The sequence below is a fragment of the Rhinoderma darwinii genome, chromosome 3 (assembly GCF_050947455.1).
Source record: "Rhinoderma darwinii isolate aRhiDar2 chromosome 3, aRhiDar2.hap1, whole genome shotgun sequence".
Lineage (NCBI taxonomy): Eukaryota > Metazoa > Chordata > Amphibia > Anura > Rhinodermatidae > Rhinoderma > Rhinoderma darwinii.
In genome coordinates this window covers 215,965,897-215,983,890 of record NC_134689.1, presented here as the reverse complement: position 1 = coordinate 215,983,890, position 17,994 = coordinate 215,965,897, and the positions used below count along the sequence as shown (strand labels likewise).

The following is a 17,994-nucleotide window of genomic DNA, read 5'->3' as shown; positions in this document are numbered from 1 at the left end:
ACCAGGGGTGCCGGGAAGAGCTTGGTACGATCCAGTACCCGACCATCTGTTGTGATGGTCGGGTACTGGGGCGGCCGTAGGCTGGTATTATGAGGCTGGGAAGGGCCAAAAACAGTGGACCTTCCCACCCTTGTAATGCTAGGCTGCTGCTGCTGTGTTGTATCGGGCTGGTTATAAAAATGGGGGGGACCCCCACGTCGTTTTTTTTTTAAATTTAACAATAGGCTTTGGGTCCCCCACATTTTTAATAACCTGCCATATACAAGGCCGCAGCAGCCTGGCATTACACGGGTGGGAGGGGCCACTGGTTTAGTACATTCCCAGGCTAATAACACTGTGTTGTTTGTGGCTGGTTATGATAAATTGGGTGGAACCCCATGTCTTTTTAATAAAAATAATAAATAAATAATAAAAAAAAATGACGTGGGGTCCCCCCCATTTTTATAACCAGCCAGATACAACACAGCAGCAGCAGCCTAGCATTACAAGGGTGGAAAGGTCCACTGTTTTTGGCCCTTCCCAGCCTCATAATACCAGCCTGCGGCCGCCCCAGAGCCCGACCATCACAACAGATGGTCGGGTACTGGATCGTACCCAGCTCTTCCCGGCACCCCTGGTGGTGGTGGGTACCGGGGTAATAATGGTGTTTAGTGTTAGCCTCTGCACCGGCTAACACTAAGCCTCCCCTTAGTAATGGACCTTGTCACTCAGACAGCGGCCATTACTAAAGTGATAGTAATAAAACTTGAAAATAAAACACAAAGATATAGATAAAATATTTTATTGAAATAAAGCACCCCCAACACAACCCTCATTAACCATTTTATTGATGAAAAAAAAAGCGTCCTCTAAGTAGTCCTCGAAACCGACGTAGTCCAAACACCAAACCTGTAAAAAATCAAAAATATAAAAAAAAAATGAAATAAAACATGTCGTAGGCTTAGTTTCACTTTCATGTGTCATGCTGACTGTTATACCATGTATAGAAGCCTGCGGCAAAGTTGGCTTAGATACAGGGCGCCAGCAGACAGTATCATACATGGCCATACAGACATTTATACAAACATACATACATGCAAACATACATGCACATATACACATACAAACATGACAACATACATACATACAAGCAAACATACATACATGCAAACATACATACATGCAAACATACATACATGCAAACATACATACATACATACAAGCAAACATACATACATACAAGCAAACATACATACATACATGCAAACATACATACATGCAAACATACATACATGCAAACATACATACATACATACATACAAGCAAACATACATACAAGCAAACATACAAGCAAACATACATACATACAAGCAAACATACATACATACAAGCAAACATACATACAAGCAAGCATACATACATGCAAACATGCATACATACAAGCAAACATACATACATGCAAACATACATACATGCAAACATGCATACATACAAGCAAACATACATACAAGCAAGCATACATACAAGCAAGCATACATACAAGCAAGCATACATGCATACATACATGCAAACATACATACATGCAAACATGCATACATGCAAACATACATACAAGCAAACATACATACATACATGCAAACATACATACATGCAAACATACATACATTCAAACATACATACATACATACATGCATACATACATGAAAACATACATACATGAAAACATACATACATGCAAACATACATGCACATATACACATACAAACATGACAACATACATACATACAAGAAAACATACATACAAGCAAACATACATACATGCAAACATACATAAATGCAAACATACATGCACATATACACATACATACAAACATGACAACATACATACAAGCAAACATACATACATACAAGCAAACATACAAGCAAACATACATGCAAACATACATGCAAACATACATGCAAACATACATGCACATATACACACATGCACATATACACATACAAACATGATAACATACATACAAGAAAACATACATACAAGCAAACATACATACATGAAAACATAAATACATGCAAACATACATGCACATATACACATACAAACATGATAACATACATACAAGAAAACATACATACAAGCAAACATACATACATGAAAACATAAATACATGCAAACATACATGCACATATACACATACAAACATGATAACATACATACAAGAAAACATACATACAAGCAAACATACATACATGAAAACATAAATACATGCAAACATACATGCACATATACACATACAAACATGACAACATACATAAAAGCAAACATACATACATACAAACATACATGCAAACATACATTCAAGCAAACATACATGCAAACATACATACATGCACATATTCACATACATGCACATATACACATACAAACATGTCAACATACATACAAAAATAAACTCACCTAAGACGTTCCCACGAAGAGCTGAACGGTCCCGTCACTTTTCTTCTCCCATTCACAATAACATAGCGGTGGGCGCAGATGACATAATCACATGGGCCTGATATGATTACGTCATCTGCGCCACAACGCATTGTTACTATGAATGCGAGCGGCGCCAAGAAGAAGGATGATGGCAAGTGACGGGACCGTTCAGAGCGCCGTTAGAACGTCTTAGGTGAGTTTATTTTTTTATATATATTTTTAGTTGTTCGCCGGGTGCTGATGCAGCACCGATGCGGCGGGTACAAACATTACATGTAGTGACAGGGTTGGGGGGGGAGAAGTTGTTTGCCGAAACGGGGTGAATGTAGTGTAGTGTATCTACACTACACTACACTACACTACACTACACTACACTACACTACACTACACTACACGGTAAGTTCGTCTCAATCGGGCTTACCATGCCCGCTTGAGACGAACATTCTCCCGATGTTGCTAGAACTACAGTATCTAGCAACATCGGGAGCGCGCACACTGCAGAGCGGAGCGGCTTGATTGACATCGAGCCGCTCACGCCCCTTTTTAGAAAAGATAACCAGCACTTGCTGAGTTATCAAGTGTAAAAAAAAAGGCACTTAGGAAATGAATTTTAATTTTTTTTTAACACCAAATGTTTTAAAATTCATTTCCTGCTTAGAATGTATAAAAAAAAAAATTTGACTCAACTTGGGACAACCCCTTTAATCTTACAGCGGCGTTATGCAGCTTCTATGTAAAGTGGATACATAGAAGATGCAGCGCTAAAATGAAATAACCTGTTTAATAAAACTATATTAGAAAAATTTTAATTATGCTGTCAAAGGTTTTCATAGCCTTTAACATTGATGACAATTTTAATATTAGAAGTTAGACAGACTAAGAAGAAATTAAAGTAACATATTACTGTCACCATTTTAAATACTGACTAAATATATTTCTGCTGTAAAGGACTAAAGAGTAAAACTTAATGCATAATTTCCAATATAAGCTGATTTCTATGCCCTCTAATTCTAGGTGCAAAATTTTTTGGTGCGTATTCCATACCAGACACGTATAATCCAGATGATGACAAGATTTACTTTTTCTTTCGGGAAGCGTCCCCAGAAGGAAGCGCCTCTGAAAAAACAATATTTTCCCGAGTTGGAAGAGTCTGTAAGGTAAGAATGATTAAATTCGGACAGGTTTATGTTATACTATAAAACATAAAATACTTCAAGCATGTCTAGTTTTGCACATTTCCTCATGTTTAAACATGTGAAGGAATCACTGGCTATAACAAATTGGTTAATTTATTTGTGTGTCGTTATAATGTCAGTGAGAATGTGGCCAAGTCCTGACTAAGAAATAAATGTATAACTGTTTTTACTAATTGCCAAAATATGGTTTTAAGGCTTTCATAACCTACTCAAATGCATTTTATTTTTAATAACATCAAATCTACAGATGCCACATTAAAGTAATACAATGCCTGCAGATTGCACAACACCACTACTAGAGTGTTCGTTTATAGCTATAACACATGGCAATGCAACCAGGGAACATACTAATCATAAAAGTGTAATAATACAAGTAGACAAAATGGCTGATGAATCTTAATTGTCTTTTCCAGCATGTTTTCCCACAATGTTTGGTTTTGTTAGGCTCAACCACAAGATACTAGGTCATTTAAACCAGACATTATACCACTTTTACGACCAACTAAAAGTACAATTGAAATCAGAAGTGGGAGGGTTTGGTTACCAAATAGGGATATTACATAATTTTATATTTCCCCTGAGAGGTGTGAACTTGTGTAGGGTTTTTCTCTCTCCAGAGGCACCAAAACAATATAAAACAAAGAGGCGGGAGGCATCACTATGGTCACACCACTCTTTCCTAAGCCAAAAGGGAGAGAGGAAAGCAACTAGCACTGGACCCTCCTATCTTTGGCTGGTTGCATAAGTGAGTTTGCATTTTAAAGAGAATGTCTGGTTTATAAATCCCATTTTCAAATACATTAATTGGGATTCTGAGTTTATAGAGGAGTCCTCAATTCAGAAATCTCATCTATAAGAAGGACAGAGTATGGCTACGAAAAGTGCTGGAGGACTCAGCTTGTCCGTGCATTACTCAGACAGCCCATTGATTTAAATATGAACGGTGTAATGCCTAATTTCCTCTGTGGTGGCACTGCAGGGGAATTGTACACTTACTACAGGGTTACCTCACAGATTAGAACAAATTGTAGGGGGTCCTAGAAGAGGGAAATTTTGTGATAGGCTTATTGTCAAAGGTCCCTAAAAGGAACTAACAGGTTTTGTCCAAAGAGGCCTACTCTCTTCGCACACACTCCTCTCTATTCTCACACTCCTGGAGATGAAATGTGATTTAATAGGTAGTTGCTGCATACTAGTAGAGCTATTTCAGGGCCATGCAGTGTTATAATATGTACAAAAGACGATCTGAGGAGTTATTCACATTATTTGTTTTCGGAAACAAATTCAAACTTTTATTCTCTAAGTAAGACTTATGGGATACTTTTATTGGAGTTGAATTTAAAAGTCATTTGAAAGGCAAAAAATTAAAGCCAACCTACTGTAATATCTAGGACACTATACAATAATTGGGACATGACCCATCAGAATCTTTATTGAGGATGTAATGTTATTAGTGGGAAATTCTTGCAAATTTATACGAAGAGTGATTCAATATGTTGCCTTAATCTGAGCAAATATTTTGCTAGGATTCACTTTGCAAACGTTATATAGTGAAGGCGGTTTACATATAAATAGAACAATTCTCTGCTTAGCCTCTAGATATTTTATGCTGCCTGTGACTTAAAGATTAACGTAAAATTCAGTATGCAGTTACTGAAACAACTCAAGCTTCAGGAATAACCTATAATATTATAGTACAGGGTATAGTACTGGCCCAATTTCTATCCTTCTGATCATTTCCCCAAGGGGACAGCAGTTGCATAAAACAGTCTGCTTCCTATTTGGTTTAAGGCCTAGAAAATTATAGAAATCTTAGAATAATTTGCCTCGGGACAAACATCTGCTGCTTTAACTACTGTAATAGTGTATTCTCGTTAGCAGACTGTCTTCATATATGTCTCCCGTACAGCGTAAAAATATGTGCTGCTGTATATTGAATTAACGCTTGAAAGAATTATAGCAGGATAGAAAATGGTATTAATCTTGATCTGGTTAGTGTTTAAGACACTATCATACAGTTGTGCGTTTATCATATTTCCCCAATGGAAGTGAATAATTTTTAAGTGGAAGGGCATGTGAAGAATTCAAACATATTAAAGCAATAAATACTGCATAAGAAAAGCATGGAAAAATGAGGCATATTAAGTGAATTGTCACAAAAAGTCCACCCATCTGTGACTGCCTGCAAAATAAAGCTTCGCAAAAGCTTAAATAGTTTGACAACTGTAGCTTGAAGGTATTTTACAGAACAATGTTGTTTATGCAGTTGCCTAATATGTTGAGTAAAATATCATAAAATATAAAAGTACTATTTAAAGATGATCTACAATAAAATAAAATAAATGTTTTAATCAAATTACAGTCATTTAGTATAAGGGCCACAAATGTTCCTTATCCAGGACACCATTTTTAGATTCACCCCACAGCACCTTTGTTGATTTTTTTTAGTATGGATACATTTGTACTATGGCTAATCCTAAACTACACTACAAGAATTGCAATAAAATATTCTTTATAACAGATTCTTGTAGTTGTAAATGTCCCCAAATACTTAGAGTAGTCTCCCATTTAACCTGTAAGGGTTACAGAGGTAAAGTTGTTCGATAATTGTATAAATCACGTATCAAACAAACACAAGAAACCTAAAAAGTGAAAACTACATAAATGTAGCTATATATATTTGAAAAGGCTCACATACAGATGTAGCCAAGTTTATCTTGACTCTGATAACTTACTGCAGCGTGATGTCACACAACAAAAGCCATTGAAAAGCCACTGAAAAAGTAAAGTTAAAGTTTCTTGACACTGTGTATTTAATTAGTTTAAAAGTCAAGATAAAGATGGCTATCTCTGCCAGACAAACTGTAAAGCAAAACAATCTACTGATATAGCAGAGATGGATAGGCGATTTATGCTTTAAACCCATCCCGCAAAATGACAGGTCTGGTACATCGGCATTGCAAGTAACTTACTGCAATCCGTTAATACCAGACCCCATCATGAGGAAAAAGCGGGCACAGAAGCTGTGCTTGCTTTATCTTCAGCCGGTGTCAGCTGCAATATACAGCTGACATCCCGCTCCAACGGTGGCGACCGCAGTTACCGTCGATCACCGCCATTTAACCCCTTAAATGTGGCAGTCAATAGCGACTACCGCATTTAAGTGGTTGACAGAGGGAGGGGGCTCCCTCTGTACCCCTCCGCCCCCCCCTGAAAGATTGCGGGTGCTGATGGTTGCTATGGCGACCATAAAGCCTAGCCACAAATTCCTGGTCGGCCGGGTACGGAAGCCTATTAGATCCTGCCCAGGGCAGGACCTAATAGTCTTAACTGTCAAATGAAGAATGACAGTTACAATACACTGCACTACAAAAGTAGTGCAGTGTATTGTACAGGGGATGAGAAGATCAGATCTTCAAGTCCCAAGTAAGGCCCCAAGCACACGACCGTGAGCATCCGCATTTATGGGCCGTGCTCCCATTATAAAGTATGGGAGCACGGTCCGTAAAATAAAAAAATGGGACCTGTCCTTTTTTTTTCGGGAAGTTTCAATGGCACGGATACCTTCCTGTAAATATGAAACAAATGGGCCCGTAATTACGGGCGATTTTATGGTCGTGTGCATGGGGCCTATAAGTGTCAAAAAAGTCAAAAAAATATGTTTAGGAAAAATAAATAAAAAGTTTTTACTAATAAAAATAGTAAATGCCCTGTTTCCCTGATAAAGTCCTTTATAATTAATAGAAAATGAAATTTTAAAAAAACTATGCATAAGGTATCGCCGCGTTCGGAACGGCCTGAACTTTAAAAATATACCATTCTTTTAACCGCATAGTGAACACCGTAAAAAAATAAAGTAAAAAACAATAACAGCATTTATTTTTTTGGTTATCTTGTCTCAAATTTTTTTACCCAAAATAGTTCCCCAAAATCATACCCACAAAAACTACAATTCGTTATGCAAAAAAAAAACTCCCACATTGATATAAACGAAAAAATAAAAAAGTTATGGCTGTTAGAAAATGGCGACACTAAAACATGATTTTTTTAGAAAGGGGTATTTTTATAGTGTGAAAGTAGTAAAACGTAAAAAAACTATATCAATTTGGTATCGCTGTAATCGTATGAACCCACAGAATAAAGTTAACATGTTGTTTATACTGCACAGTGGACACTGTAAAAAAGAAAAAACAAAAAAATTGCATGTACGCCAAAATGGAACCAATAATAAATTACAGCTCGTTCCACAAAAAACAAGCCCTCACATAGCTCTATCAACAGAAAAATAAAACGTTAGGACTCTCAAAATGCAATGATGCAAAATTATGCTAAATGACGGGCCAGACAAATTTTTTAAGTACAGTCGTTTTTCCCTAAAAATTTTACCTGTTGAACTCTTCCTTACCCCGCAATGGCCACAGCTGTCCAAAGTTAATTTCTGTTATCCCCTCTCCTATAGTCTTTCTCTGTCTGTAAATATCAGTCTGCATAATTTTCATGCCTTTTATGGTAAAAATTATTTACTGTATTTCGTTGCTTCTTATTCCCACCCACCGCTGCCACCTGTCCCGCCCTGAAATGGCAAAACCTTGTATTAAATAACTATGTTACGCTACCCTTCCCTGGCTCGTTCGTCCCTGAAACTATTTTCTGCAAATGTGCCGCTGATAGTACACACCCCCTTTTAGCGTCATATTGCACATCATAATGGCTTTCCGTCTAAAAAAGAATGTCCCAATGAGCAAGCGCAAGATTTTGTGTGCGGTGGAAGGAGGGGAGGAGCTGTCAATGAAAAACAAGGAGGCAGAGTTAATTCAGAAACGCTGGTTGGCTCTTTATGAAAGGAGATATGACTCTTTTATACTCATTTGCATATGGCCATCGAACACTCAAAAACTGAATACTAAAGGTACAGAGCCTACTTACAAAAAAATTAAAGGTTAAATAACAATGATTTTTCACCCGCTACCACCAGGTATTGATGGTTTGATAGGTAAAATTCTGGTGACGGGTTCCCTTTAAAATGCTTTTCTCCTATAGTCCTTGTGAAAATGCAAAATTTTGAGCTAAAACGACATCTTATTGGAAAAAAATAATTATTTTTTTATTTTCACGTCCCAATTCTAATAAATTCAGCAAAAACCTGTGCCGTCAAAATGCTCACTACACCCCTAGATTAATTCACCAAGGGGTGTAGTTTATTAAATACTTACCTTTCAGGGGTTTTTACTGTACTGGTAACTCAGGGGCTCTGCAAATGTAACATGGTGCCTAGGAATCATTCCAGTAAAATCTGAGCTCCAAATTCCTAATGGTGCTCCTTCCCTTCTGAGCCCTGTCATGTATCCAAAAAGCAGTTTATGGCCACATATGGGGTATTTCCCTACTCGGAAGAAGTATTTTTACTCATGTTGTGGTGCTTTTTCTCCTTTATTTGTTGAGAAATGAAAAATTTTGAACTACAGCTACGTCTTATTGGAAAAAATTTACTTTTCATTTTCACTGCCCATTTCTAATAAAATCTATGAGACACCTGTGGGGTAAAAATGCTCAATACACCCCTAGATGAATTCCTCAACGGGTGTAGTTTGCCAAATGGCGTAACTTTTGGGGAATTTCCACAGTACTGGTACCTAAGGGGCTTTGCAAAAGCGTCATGGTGCCAAGAAACCAATCTAGCAAAATATGTGCTTTTATGACCAAATATGGGGTATTTCCATACTCTGGAGAGGTTGCTTTACAAATGTTGGTGTGCTTTTTCTCCTTTATTTGATGAGAAAATGAAAAATGTTGAGCTAAAGCTAGGTCTTAGTGGAAAAAAAAATAATTTTGTGTTTTGGCACCACAAGACCTCTTCTAACCTGACATGATGCCTAAAATATAATCGAATAAAAAAAGAAGGCCCCAAAATCCGCGAGGTGCTCATTTGCTCCTGAGGCCTGTTTTTCAGTCCAGTAGCACAGTAGGGCCACATGTGGGCTATTTCTAAAAACTGCAGAATCTGGGAAATAAATATTGAGTTGCGTTTCTCTGGTAAAACCTTCTGGGTTACAGAAAAAAATGGATTAAAATGTAATTTCTGCAACAAAAAAAAAAGAAATGTTGTAAATTTCACCCCCACTTTGCTTCAATTCCTGTGAAATGCCTGAGGGTATGTTCACACACAGTGTTTTCAGCCGTTTTTCGGGCCGCAAACGTCCCAAAAAACGGCTGAAAAATTGTAAGCAGAACGCCTCCAAACATCTGCCCATTGATTTCAATGGGAAATACAGCATTCTGTTCCGACGGGGCGTTTTCTTCCGCTTCATTTTCCAAAAACGGCAAGTAAAAAGACGTTGGCAAAAAATAAGTGCATGTCACTTCTTGGGACGTTTTGGGAGCCGTTTTTCATTGACTCTTTAGAAAAACAGCTCCAAAAACGACCCAAAAAACGCAGCGAAAATGCGAGCTGCTAAAAAATGGCTGAAAATCAGGAGCTGTTTTCCCCTGAAAGCAGCTCTGTATTTTCAGACGTTTTTGATTTTGTGTGTGCACATACCCTAAAGGTTTAAGAAACTTTCTAAATGCTGTTTTGAGTACTTTGAGAGGTGGCATTTTTAAAATGGGGTGATTTATGGGGGTTTCCCAAAATATAGGCCCCTCAAAGCCACTTCAGAACTGGACCCTATAAAAATAGCCTTTTGAAATTTTCTTGAAAATGTGAGAAATTGCTGCTAAAGTTCTAAGCCTTCTAACGTCGTAAAAAAATAAAAGGATGTTCAAAAAACGATGCCAATCTAAAGTAGACATATGGGAAATGTTAATTAGCAACTATTTTGTGTGGTATTACTATATGTCTTATAAGCAGATACATTTAAATTTAGAAAAATGCTTATTTTTCCACATTTTCTCTAAAGTTTGGTGTTTTTCACAAATAAATATTGAATTTATCAATCAAATTTTTTTCTCAGAATCGCTTGGATAGGTACAAGCATTCCAAAGTTATTACCACTTAAAGTAACACATGTCAGGTTTTAAAAAATCGGCTTCGTCTTTAAGTCCAAAACAGGCTGTGTCCTGAAAGGGTAAAGTTATGTAACCATTGAAAAGAATTGAGACAAATGCTCCTTAAAGTTTACAGTCTAAGGCCAGATTCGGACGAGTGTTGCGCAACTCGGACGTGAAAAACTGCTGTTTTTGATGTCCGAGGTGAGTATGTGTTATGCGCTGCGGGACGCGTTATCAAGCATCCACCATAGACTAGAGTCTATGGAGGGATGCGTGAAGCGTGAAAAAATAGGATATGTACTATTTTCTCACGGATCCTCCAAACGGTCCTTTGAAACAACGGCCGTGTAAACGGCCCCATTAAATTACATAATTCCGTGTGACGGCCGTTGTTTTAACGGCCATCACACGGACGTATAACACGTTTGTGTGAATTAGGCCAAAAGGGGGTTTATCCATAAATGTTTGTATTTCTTATTATGGCTTATGGACTGAGGGGGTCCTCGGCTCAGTCCCCCTCTACTTTCCAGAATGGAGAACAGCCCTGTATGAGCGGCTCAATCTCTAGCAGACTTGTCTGGCTGGTTGTAGCTTCCCCAGGCAAAATCTACTGGCATCGGCTTTAATCTGAATGAAAATGTGTCGTTAGAAAATGACCTATTGTTTAACGTTTTTATTTTAGACATATATTTTTTTAATGTTTTGGGTTTTCCTTCTAGCCATTGAACCTCACAAAAGACGACACTTCCTGTTCTGTAGAGATCACTTCTCAGCAGTCATATCATTATAATTACAGGCAGGATTACAATAAAAGTTAACACCTCTGTATAGATAAAACAGGATTCACCATTGACAACAGGTGATAAACACAGCTCTCCTCCTATCCCTTCCTACACACTGACATCTGCACAGGTCACAGGGTATGCCTAGATCACTTTCCTATAGAAGTCAATGGGTCCTCCTGTTCACAGGTTCCATGGTCCATGCGGATGCTGTAAATAAGGGCCGGTTCACATCAGCGTTCACTTTCCGTTCAGGGTTTCCGTGGGAGGTTTCCATCAGGTGAACCCCTCAAGGGAAAGTCAAACGGAAACCTTAGCTTCCGTTTGCACCATTGATATCAATGGTGATGAAAACATTGCTAATGGTTTCCGTTTCTCACCATTCTGGTAGGTTTCCGTTTTTGTGACGGAATCAATAGCGCAGTCGAATGCGCTATTAATTCCGTCGAAAAAACTGAAACCTACCGAAAGAGTGACAAACGGAAACCATTAGCAATGTTTCCGTCACCATTGATAAGGGGAAACCTCCGACGGGACCCTTGAATGGAAAGCCAACGCTGATGTGAACAGGCCCTAATATCTCTAAATGCTGTTAACAGCATCTCAGGCAAGATGGTTGCCCCCATATTCATGTACAGAAAATAGAATTAAAAAAGATACAATAAAAACAGATTAGAAAAAAGATTATGTATAACCATTTAAGGTTCTATAAACATTTATACATGTATGATGTGCTACATGTGTTCTGTTCACACTAAGGTATTGTGTGAGCTTTTCTGGATGTCCTCATTTACTACAATACTTCTTGTGGCAGTTCTCTGTTCACTACCTAATCGGAAAAATACATCTGTTCCATGGTTTAGGATGGTTCAGATAAGCCCACGCTGAGTGTGCTGTTGTGTAAAAATGCTGATGATAAGGGGCCCCGTGTACTCATGCATGGCTTTATAACACAGTCATCATTGCAGCAAAAATACTTGCGTCTTAAAGTAAACATTTTCACATGGCTTTAGGAAGATATGGATACGTTCTAAAAAACCACAAACATACATTTATGCAATGATTTCCCTCTTCTAACTTATTTCCATATTGAAAAGTTAGCTACATTAAAATCTGACTTGTATGCCAATGTAATTAAATTGACATTGCAAGCCAATATTTGATGCAATACTTAGTAAGAACAGAAACCACATTGTCCTGGGCTGTTCCAGTTTATGTGGGGACAAAGAAATGCCCACATTATAGTCTCCTGCCGATATAAAATGCTTTACCATACAAATTTAACTATAAGTAAATGAACCCCAATGACTGCCAAAACACTTACAGCGCGGCTCTCCGTTCTCACACTTGGAGGGGGTCCTGCAACAAAAGTTCAATTGGAATAATAAAAATAATGTTCCTGTTACATTTTTGTTATGATGCCCTCTAGTGTGCTTTTGATTCCCTCTCAGATATGTGTCCAGTGACATTAAGTTCCATGAAAATAGAAAATTATGTTACACTATTCATCGATTTTAAGGCGAGCTAAATGGAGTTGTTAGACACAGGTAGTGCTACTTTTGAAGTAGTGCAACATTAGTGTAAAAACAGCACACGTAAAAAAGGGACTCCAGTAGAAATGAACGGGGACCAAGGTGCTCATGTCATTACGGATGTGCACGTGTAAACCCGGCTTCTATGATTTGCTAAGATTTATACTGTTAACAAACCGAACTTTTTGTTCTTTGTGGGATGAGACGCATGGTATACGACTGTAGAACCCCTTTATCTGATCATAATTGAAAGCTGAAGGCCGTGGATTTATATATGACCCAGGGCTTCATACACCTGTATTATTATAGCTCTGCCTGCTCTCAATTCTCGGGAGTACTTGACACAATGATTGTAGTTTTCCTCAGCATTTTATCAGTGACATATCATAAAGTGCACTTTTTCCCTCCAGCTATCTATTTATCTTACCTATTATTGTAACTGTGTAGCCGAGAATTTGTCTGAGCTGCTTCCAGAATACATTCACTTATATAATGGGTCTTTTCACGACACCTGGTTGTGCTCCATTTATTTCGTACAGTTGGTATACTTTTATTCTACATGGACATATTTTTGGCAAAAGCCTGTACATTTCAGACAATAAACTCAGTTTACAAGGAAAAAGCAATCTCCTGCTTCTAACCACATTCATTCTGTTTGTGTAAAGTGGGTGCATTTAAAATCAGAGTGTAACAGACACCTATATGGATTGTATCTTTACTGCGCCTTTTCAATGATTATAAAATCAGTTGGCACAGCAGAGCTCTACAGTTTATTGTTGTTAGAATAAGTGCATGTGATAGCGCCACGGGCTAGGGAGTCGTAATGTTAACACTGCCAAATATGTTCATTGTTTAAAATATAGAATTTCTATGCTGCCAGGTATATACCACAGTATGAGTATCCTGCCCAGGATTTAACTTTCCACATCCAATGTTATACAGTCGGCTTCAGTGTGTTGCTTTTAGCAGTTGATAATATTTTCTTAGTATTCAAGTTAATAACATGCTTATTATTTCTATGCAATCTTATTCTAAAATGTATATATACTACCATCCAGACAAGCTTGGAAATGGTATCGGGACTCGGGCACTGCTCGGCTTCCATCACACCCTCAGAGTGAATGAGATGTCGATGTGGAATAAATGGCGGTTTTTGTCTATTTATTATTTTTCAGCTCTGGAAATGATTACAATTACTACCCTGAGTCCCAGTCACATAACATAATGATAATATATAAATTATCCTGAAATTTAGTGAAATAACATATTGTAAACATGTCATAGTAATTAGTTCACTGAGGTCACAGGTCGGAGTAAGTTCTATTATACAATCTATTAAACAAAGCATCATTCACAACTATGGAACAAACAGATTGCACTGCTAATAAGATGTCATTTGTGTGAGGCCATCCAGAAGTCTTTACCTGTGGGTTTGAAGGAAGCAAGTCGAATACTTTATATGTTTGACTCACAAGGATGTAGCATTTCCATGTAAGGTGCTTGATCAATATGATTCCCTCCCAAATGATCCCCAAACTCTATTTCCTCTTCTCTCCTAAAATAATGGGGTCTACCACCCAATAGGTAATGTAAAGAAGGAAAGGAGTCTATCCTTAAGCCATTATTAATAAATCTGCCCCAATATCCTCTTCTTTTTATAAAATACATGTGCATGTAGACATATAAAGGAAACCTTATAGAAGATATTTATTTAGATTGAATGCAACCATTTTCAGGCTGGTGATATTGGCGTTATTATTTTCATTGATACTAGTGTATTCCAAAATGTTTTTTCTTATATTCCTCCAATGTAGGTTTAGCTTTGCCAAATCAAAGATAATGAAGGCAACCCCTATCTTTTTATTGAAAATGGAGAATATTGACCAATTTACCAATACAGCCCAAATGATAGTGCCATTTGGTGCATAAATTATACCAAAATGCAGGGACAAATATCAGTTATACAGTGTCCACTTATTGCTGCCACGTATTGTTTACTTCAAAATGCTGTATAGTGCTCGAATAATACCACGAGGCATTGCCTAAAAAATAGTAATATGATGCTATGAGGTCTCCCATGTTGGTAATCGCATTATGGATGCAGTAAATTATAGAAGCCCAAGAGCAATTTCTCTTGATCTATAACCAGACATTTTCATAATTACATATGTAGCAGAGTTGAATCTGATCTTTTACAGTTTTTTTTTACATTATGTGAGTTAAAGCATTGTGACATCCCAATGAGTTTGCTATATAGCATCCTCAGCTCTACTACATTGACAAACTCATTCCTGCAGCATCTGTTTAAAGCAAAAACTTCGCTTTTGCAGCTATATCATACATATATATGACACAAGCTATCGATACATAAACCCTAGCATCTTTTAGGATGTGCAGCGCCTGCCAGTACATAAAACTTGTGTCTCAATTTTAGGAAATAATATTTGCTCTGTTTACATCTGCAGTGCCGGATCCGTCATACGACGGACCTCATTGACTTATAATCAGGTTTCGCTGTGGTCTATAGTATGATGGATTCTCAATTAAAGCTCCGAGTGAAGCCTTCAAAGTAGATGTGAACAGACCCTTACTCCTATTCTAAAACTCATAAATATAATTCAATACGGCATTTTAACCTGGTAAATATCTTGAGATTCTTTTTTAGAAGAAGGTAATCTGAAATTATTGCTTATTTAAATGTCAACTCTCTAAACTCAGAATCATAAGTTTAAATTTCCTTTATTGTCCTTCTTCTCTTTTACCTAAGCGCAAAAAAGAATTACACTTCTTGCCAAGATATGTTCAGTTCTGGCCATAGAAGCTTGAACATCTGTGAAAATAGAGATAATTCATCTTCATGGTAGACGTGATGTCATTGCGCAGTGACAATCTTTCTCAAAGACCATCATGCACGCAGAATATTGTCATTGCATAGTCACATCTGTTTGCTATAGAGATCAATTAAATCAGTTTCTACCACTATTAAAGCACAGAGGCTGGCGTAGATTTCCGCTGTAACTAACGTCATTTTCTGATGTAAATTATGGTAAATGCGCCAGACTGTGAGTGGCATGCCCCTTCTGCTGAGCTTGCTAACTTTTTAGATAAATATCAAGAGCGGCAGAAACTACCCTAAAGTCTCAATTTCTTAGCTGTTTACAATTTTTCAACACCAGAAAACTACTGTAGTAACTCTTCAATTCCACCCAATGACCCCCGTCTATGGCAGTGTCATAGACAGCCTAAAGTGCCACACTTGGGTGAAAAACATATTCTATTCAACCGTTCCTTTTACATATTTGGTTAGCAGTTATGTAACATATCTATGTGTGTGTATGGGTGTCCGGAGTCTCCTAGCGCTGCCTGCATACTGCACCCAGATTGTTATATGCCTTATCAGTCCTCAGTTACATTTACAACTTTTATCTTTTCAACCACACAAGAATTGTCTTTTGTGTAACTTATCTGCTCTGAAATGTGCAGGTTTGTGCAACACTGTAACCATATCAATGGCCATGTACTGTATATAGCATTCTCGGCTTAGAGACGAATGATAACTTTAGTCATGTGTCAGGCGCATTTTTGCATGGTCCATTTATAAACTTATAGCAGCTGTAATTGAAGAAAGTATTTCAGATTTTTAGAGGGGAGTAAAACATGATAAAGTCTGAAGTGATAATGAATAGTTTGTGAAATAAACTCTGAAACCCAAACAATTCATTGCAGTTGATCTTTTGTATTGAGTAGATTACATTAACGCACTCCTTTTTACCCTTCATTAAGACCCAAGGACGAAATGCTGGTAATAAATGTCAAATATATGTCTGATGGAAAGGAATAATATTATTTTAAGGAGATATGTTAATGAGAGTATATAATAAAATAATCTGCATTATATCTTATTGGTATTAGGCTACATTACAAATCTTTGTATATAATAACTCTATAAACACCAGCAACACTAAAATGGTTTAGGCTCTGTTCACATCTGCGTTGGGGTCCCGTTCTGACGTTCCAGGCGACTACGCTATTGCTTCCGGCAAAACGACGGATCCAATGCACAACAGAGACAAATGGAAACCATGGGCACCGGATCCGTCACCATTGAAATCAATGGTGATGGAAACGGAAACCCCTGGTTTCCGTTCGTGTCAGTTTGTGTCTGTTCAGGGAACGTCAGAACGGGACCCCAACGCAGATGTGAACGAAGCCTTATTGATGTGAAGATTTCCCTTTCCCATTCTTACATGAGGATGCTGGGTCTTATTGGTCCACCTTTTCTGCAAAGGTTGATACTTGATGTTTTTAAATTATATATATTACAAAGTTTATTTTTAAAAATAGAATTCTTGCCATGTGTGCAAAAGCAGAAAGGTAACATGCCCGCATTAACCCTGTGTTTGTATGGGCTTACAGTTTCTTTCTAAAAGCCAACAAAGAGAGTACATTTCTCTGTACTGTAAGACATTATACTGTACACCGATTGACTTTCTAGAAGTCAAATATGAAAATGTTGCTTCAGATTCGTTGCGAAAAGTTGAGGAAAAATTCTGCTACATCTGAACATGCCCTTATTGCCGCTAATGTGTGTAAAAATCGTCAGCAGAACATTTCCGTCACGTCTGAAAGTGCTCTTAGACCTCCTTCACACACAGAATTTTTTTGCCAATTTAAGCTGCATCAAAAAAAGCTTAAAACGTCAGCGTTAATTAAATGTAACAATTGTTTTTTTATGGTCTCTGTAGTGGCGTTTTTAGTTTAGTGTCATATTGTACATGCTTTTTTTCTGGTGTTTTTTAAGTGCTAGGCTATGTTTACACAGGGCGGATACGCTGCTTAAAAGCACACAGCGTGTCCGCCCTGGTCTCCGCAGGGAATTCTAGCTGAAAAACCTCACCAAATTGTGGTGCAGTTTTTTATCCAGAATGTCCCCTGCGGAAAACTGCACGTAGAAGAAAAATGTTAAGTAGCAATGGCGCTGCATCCCTCTGCCGTCCTGCAGCCTGTGATTGGCTGCAGTGGTCACATGGGATGAAACG

General features: G+C 37.7%; 1 protein-coding gene across 1 annotated transcript in view; it reads left to right on the top strand.

Moving 5' to 3' along the window:
- SEMA3D (semaphorin 3D) overlaps positions 1-17,994 on the top strand; it is a 175,102-nt gene that overhangs the window by 118,517 nt on the left and 38,591 nt on the right. Inside the window, exon 8 of the mRNA XM_075857368.1 lies at positions 3,473-3,615. Within this exon, the coding sequence (XP_075713483.1) occupies positions 3,473-3,615 (143 nt within the window). The remainder of the gene's footprint in view (positions 1-3,472; positions 3,616-17,994) is intronic.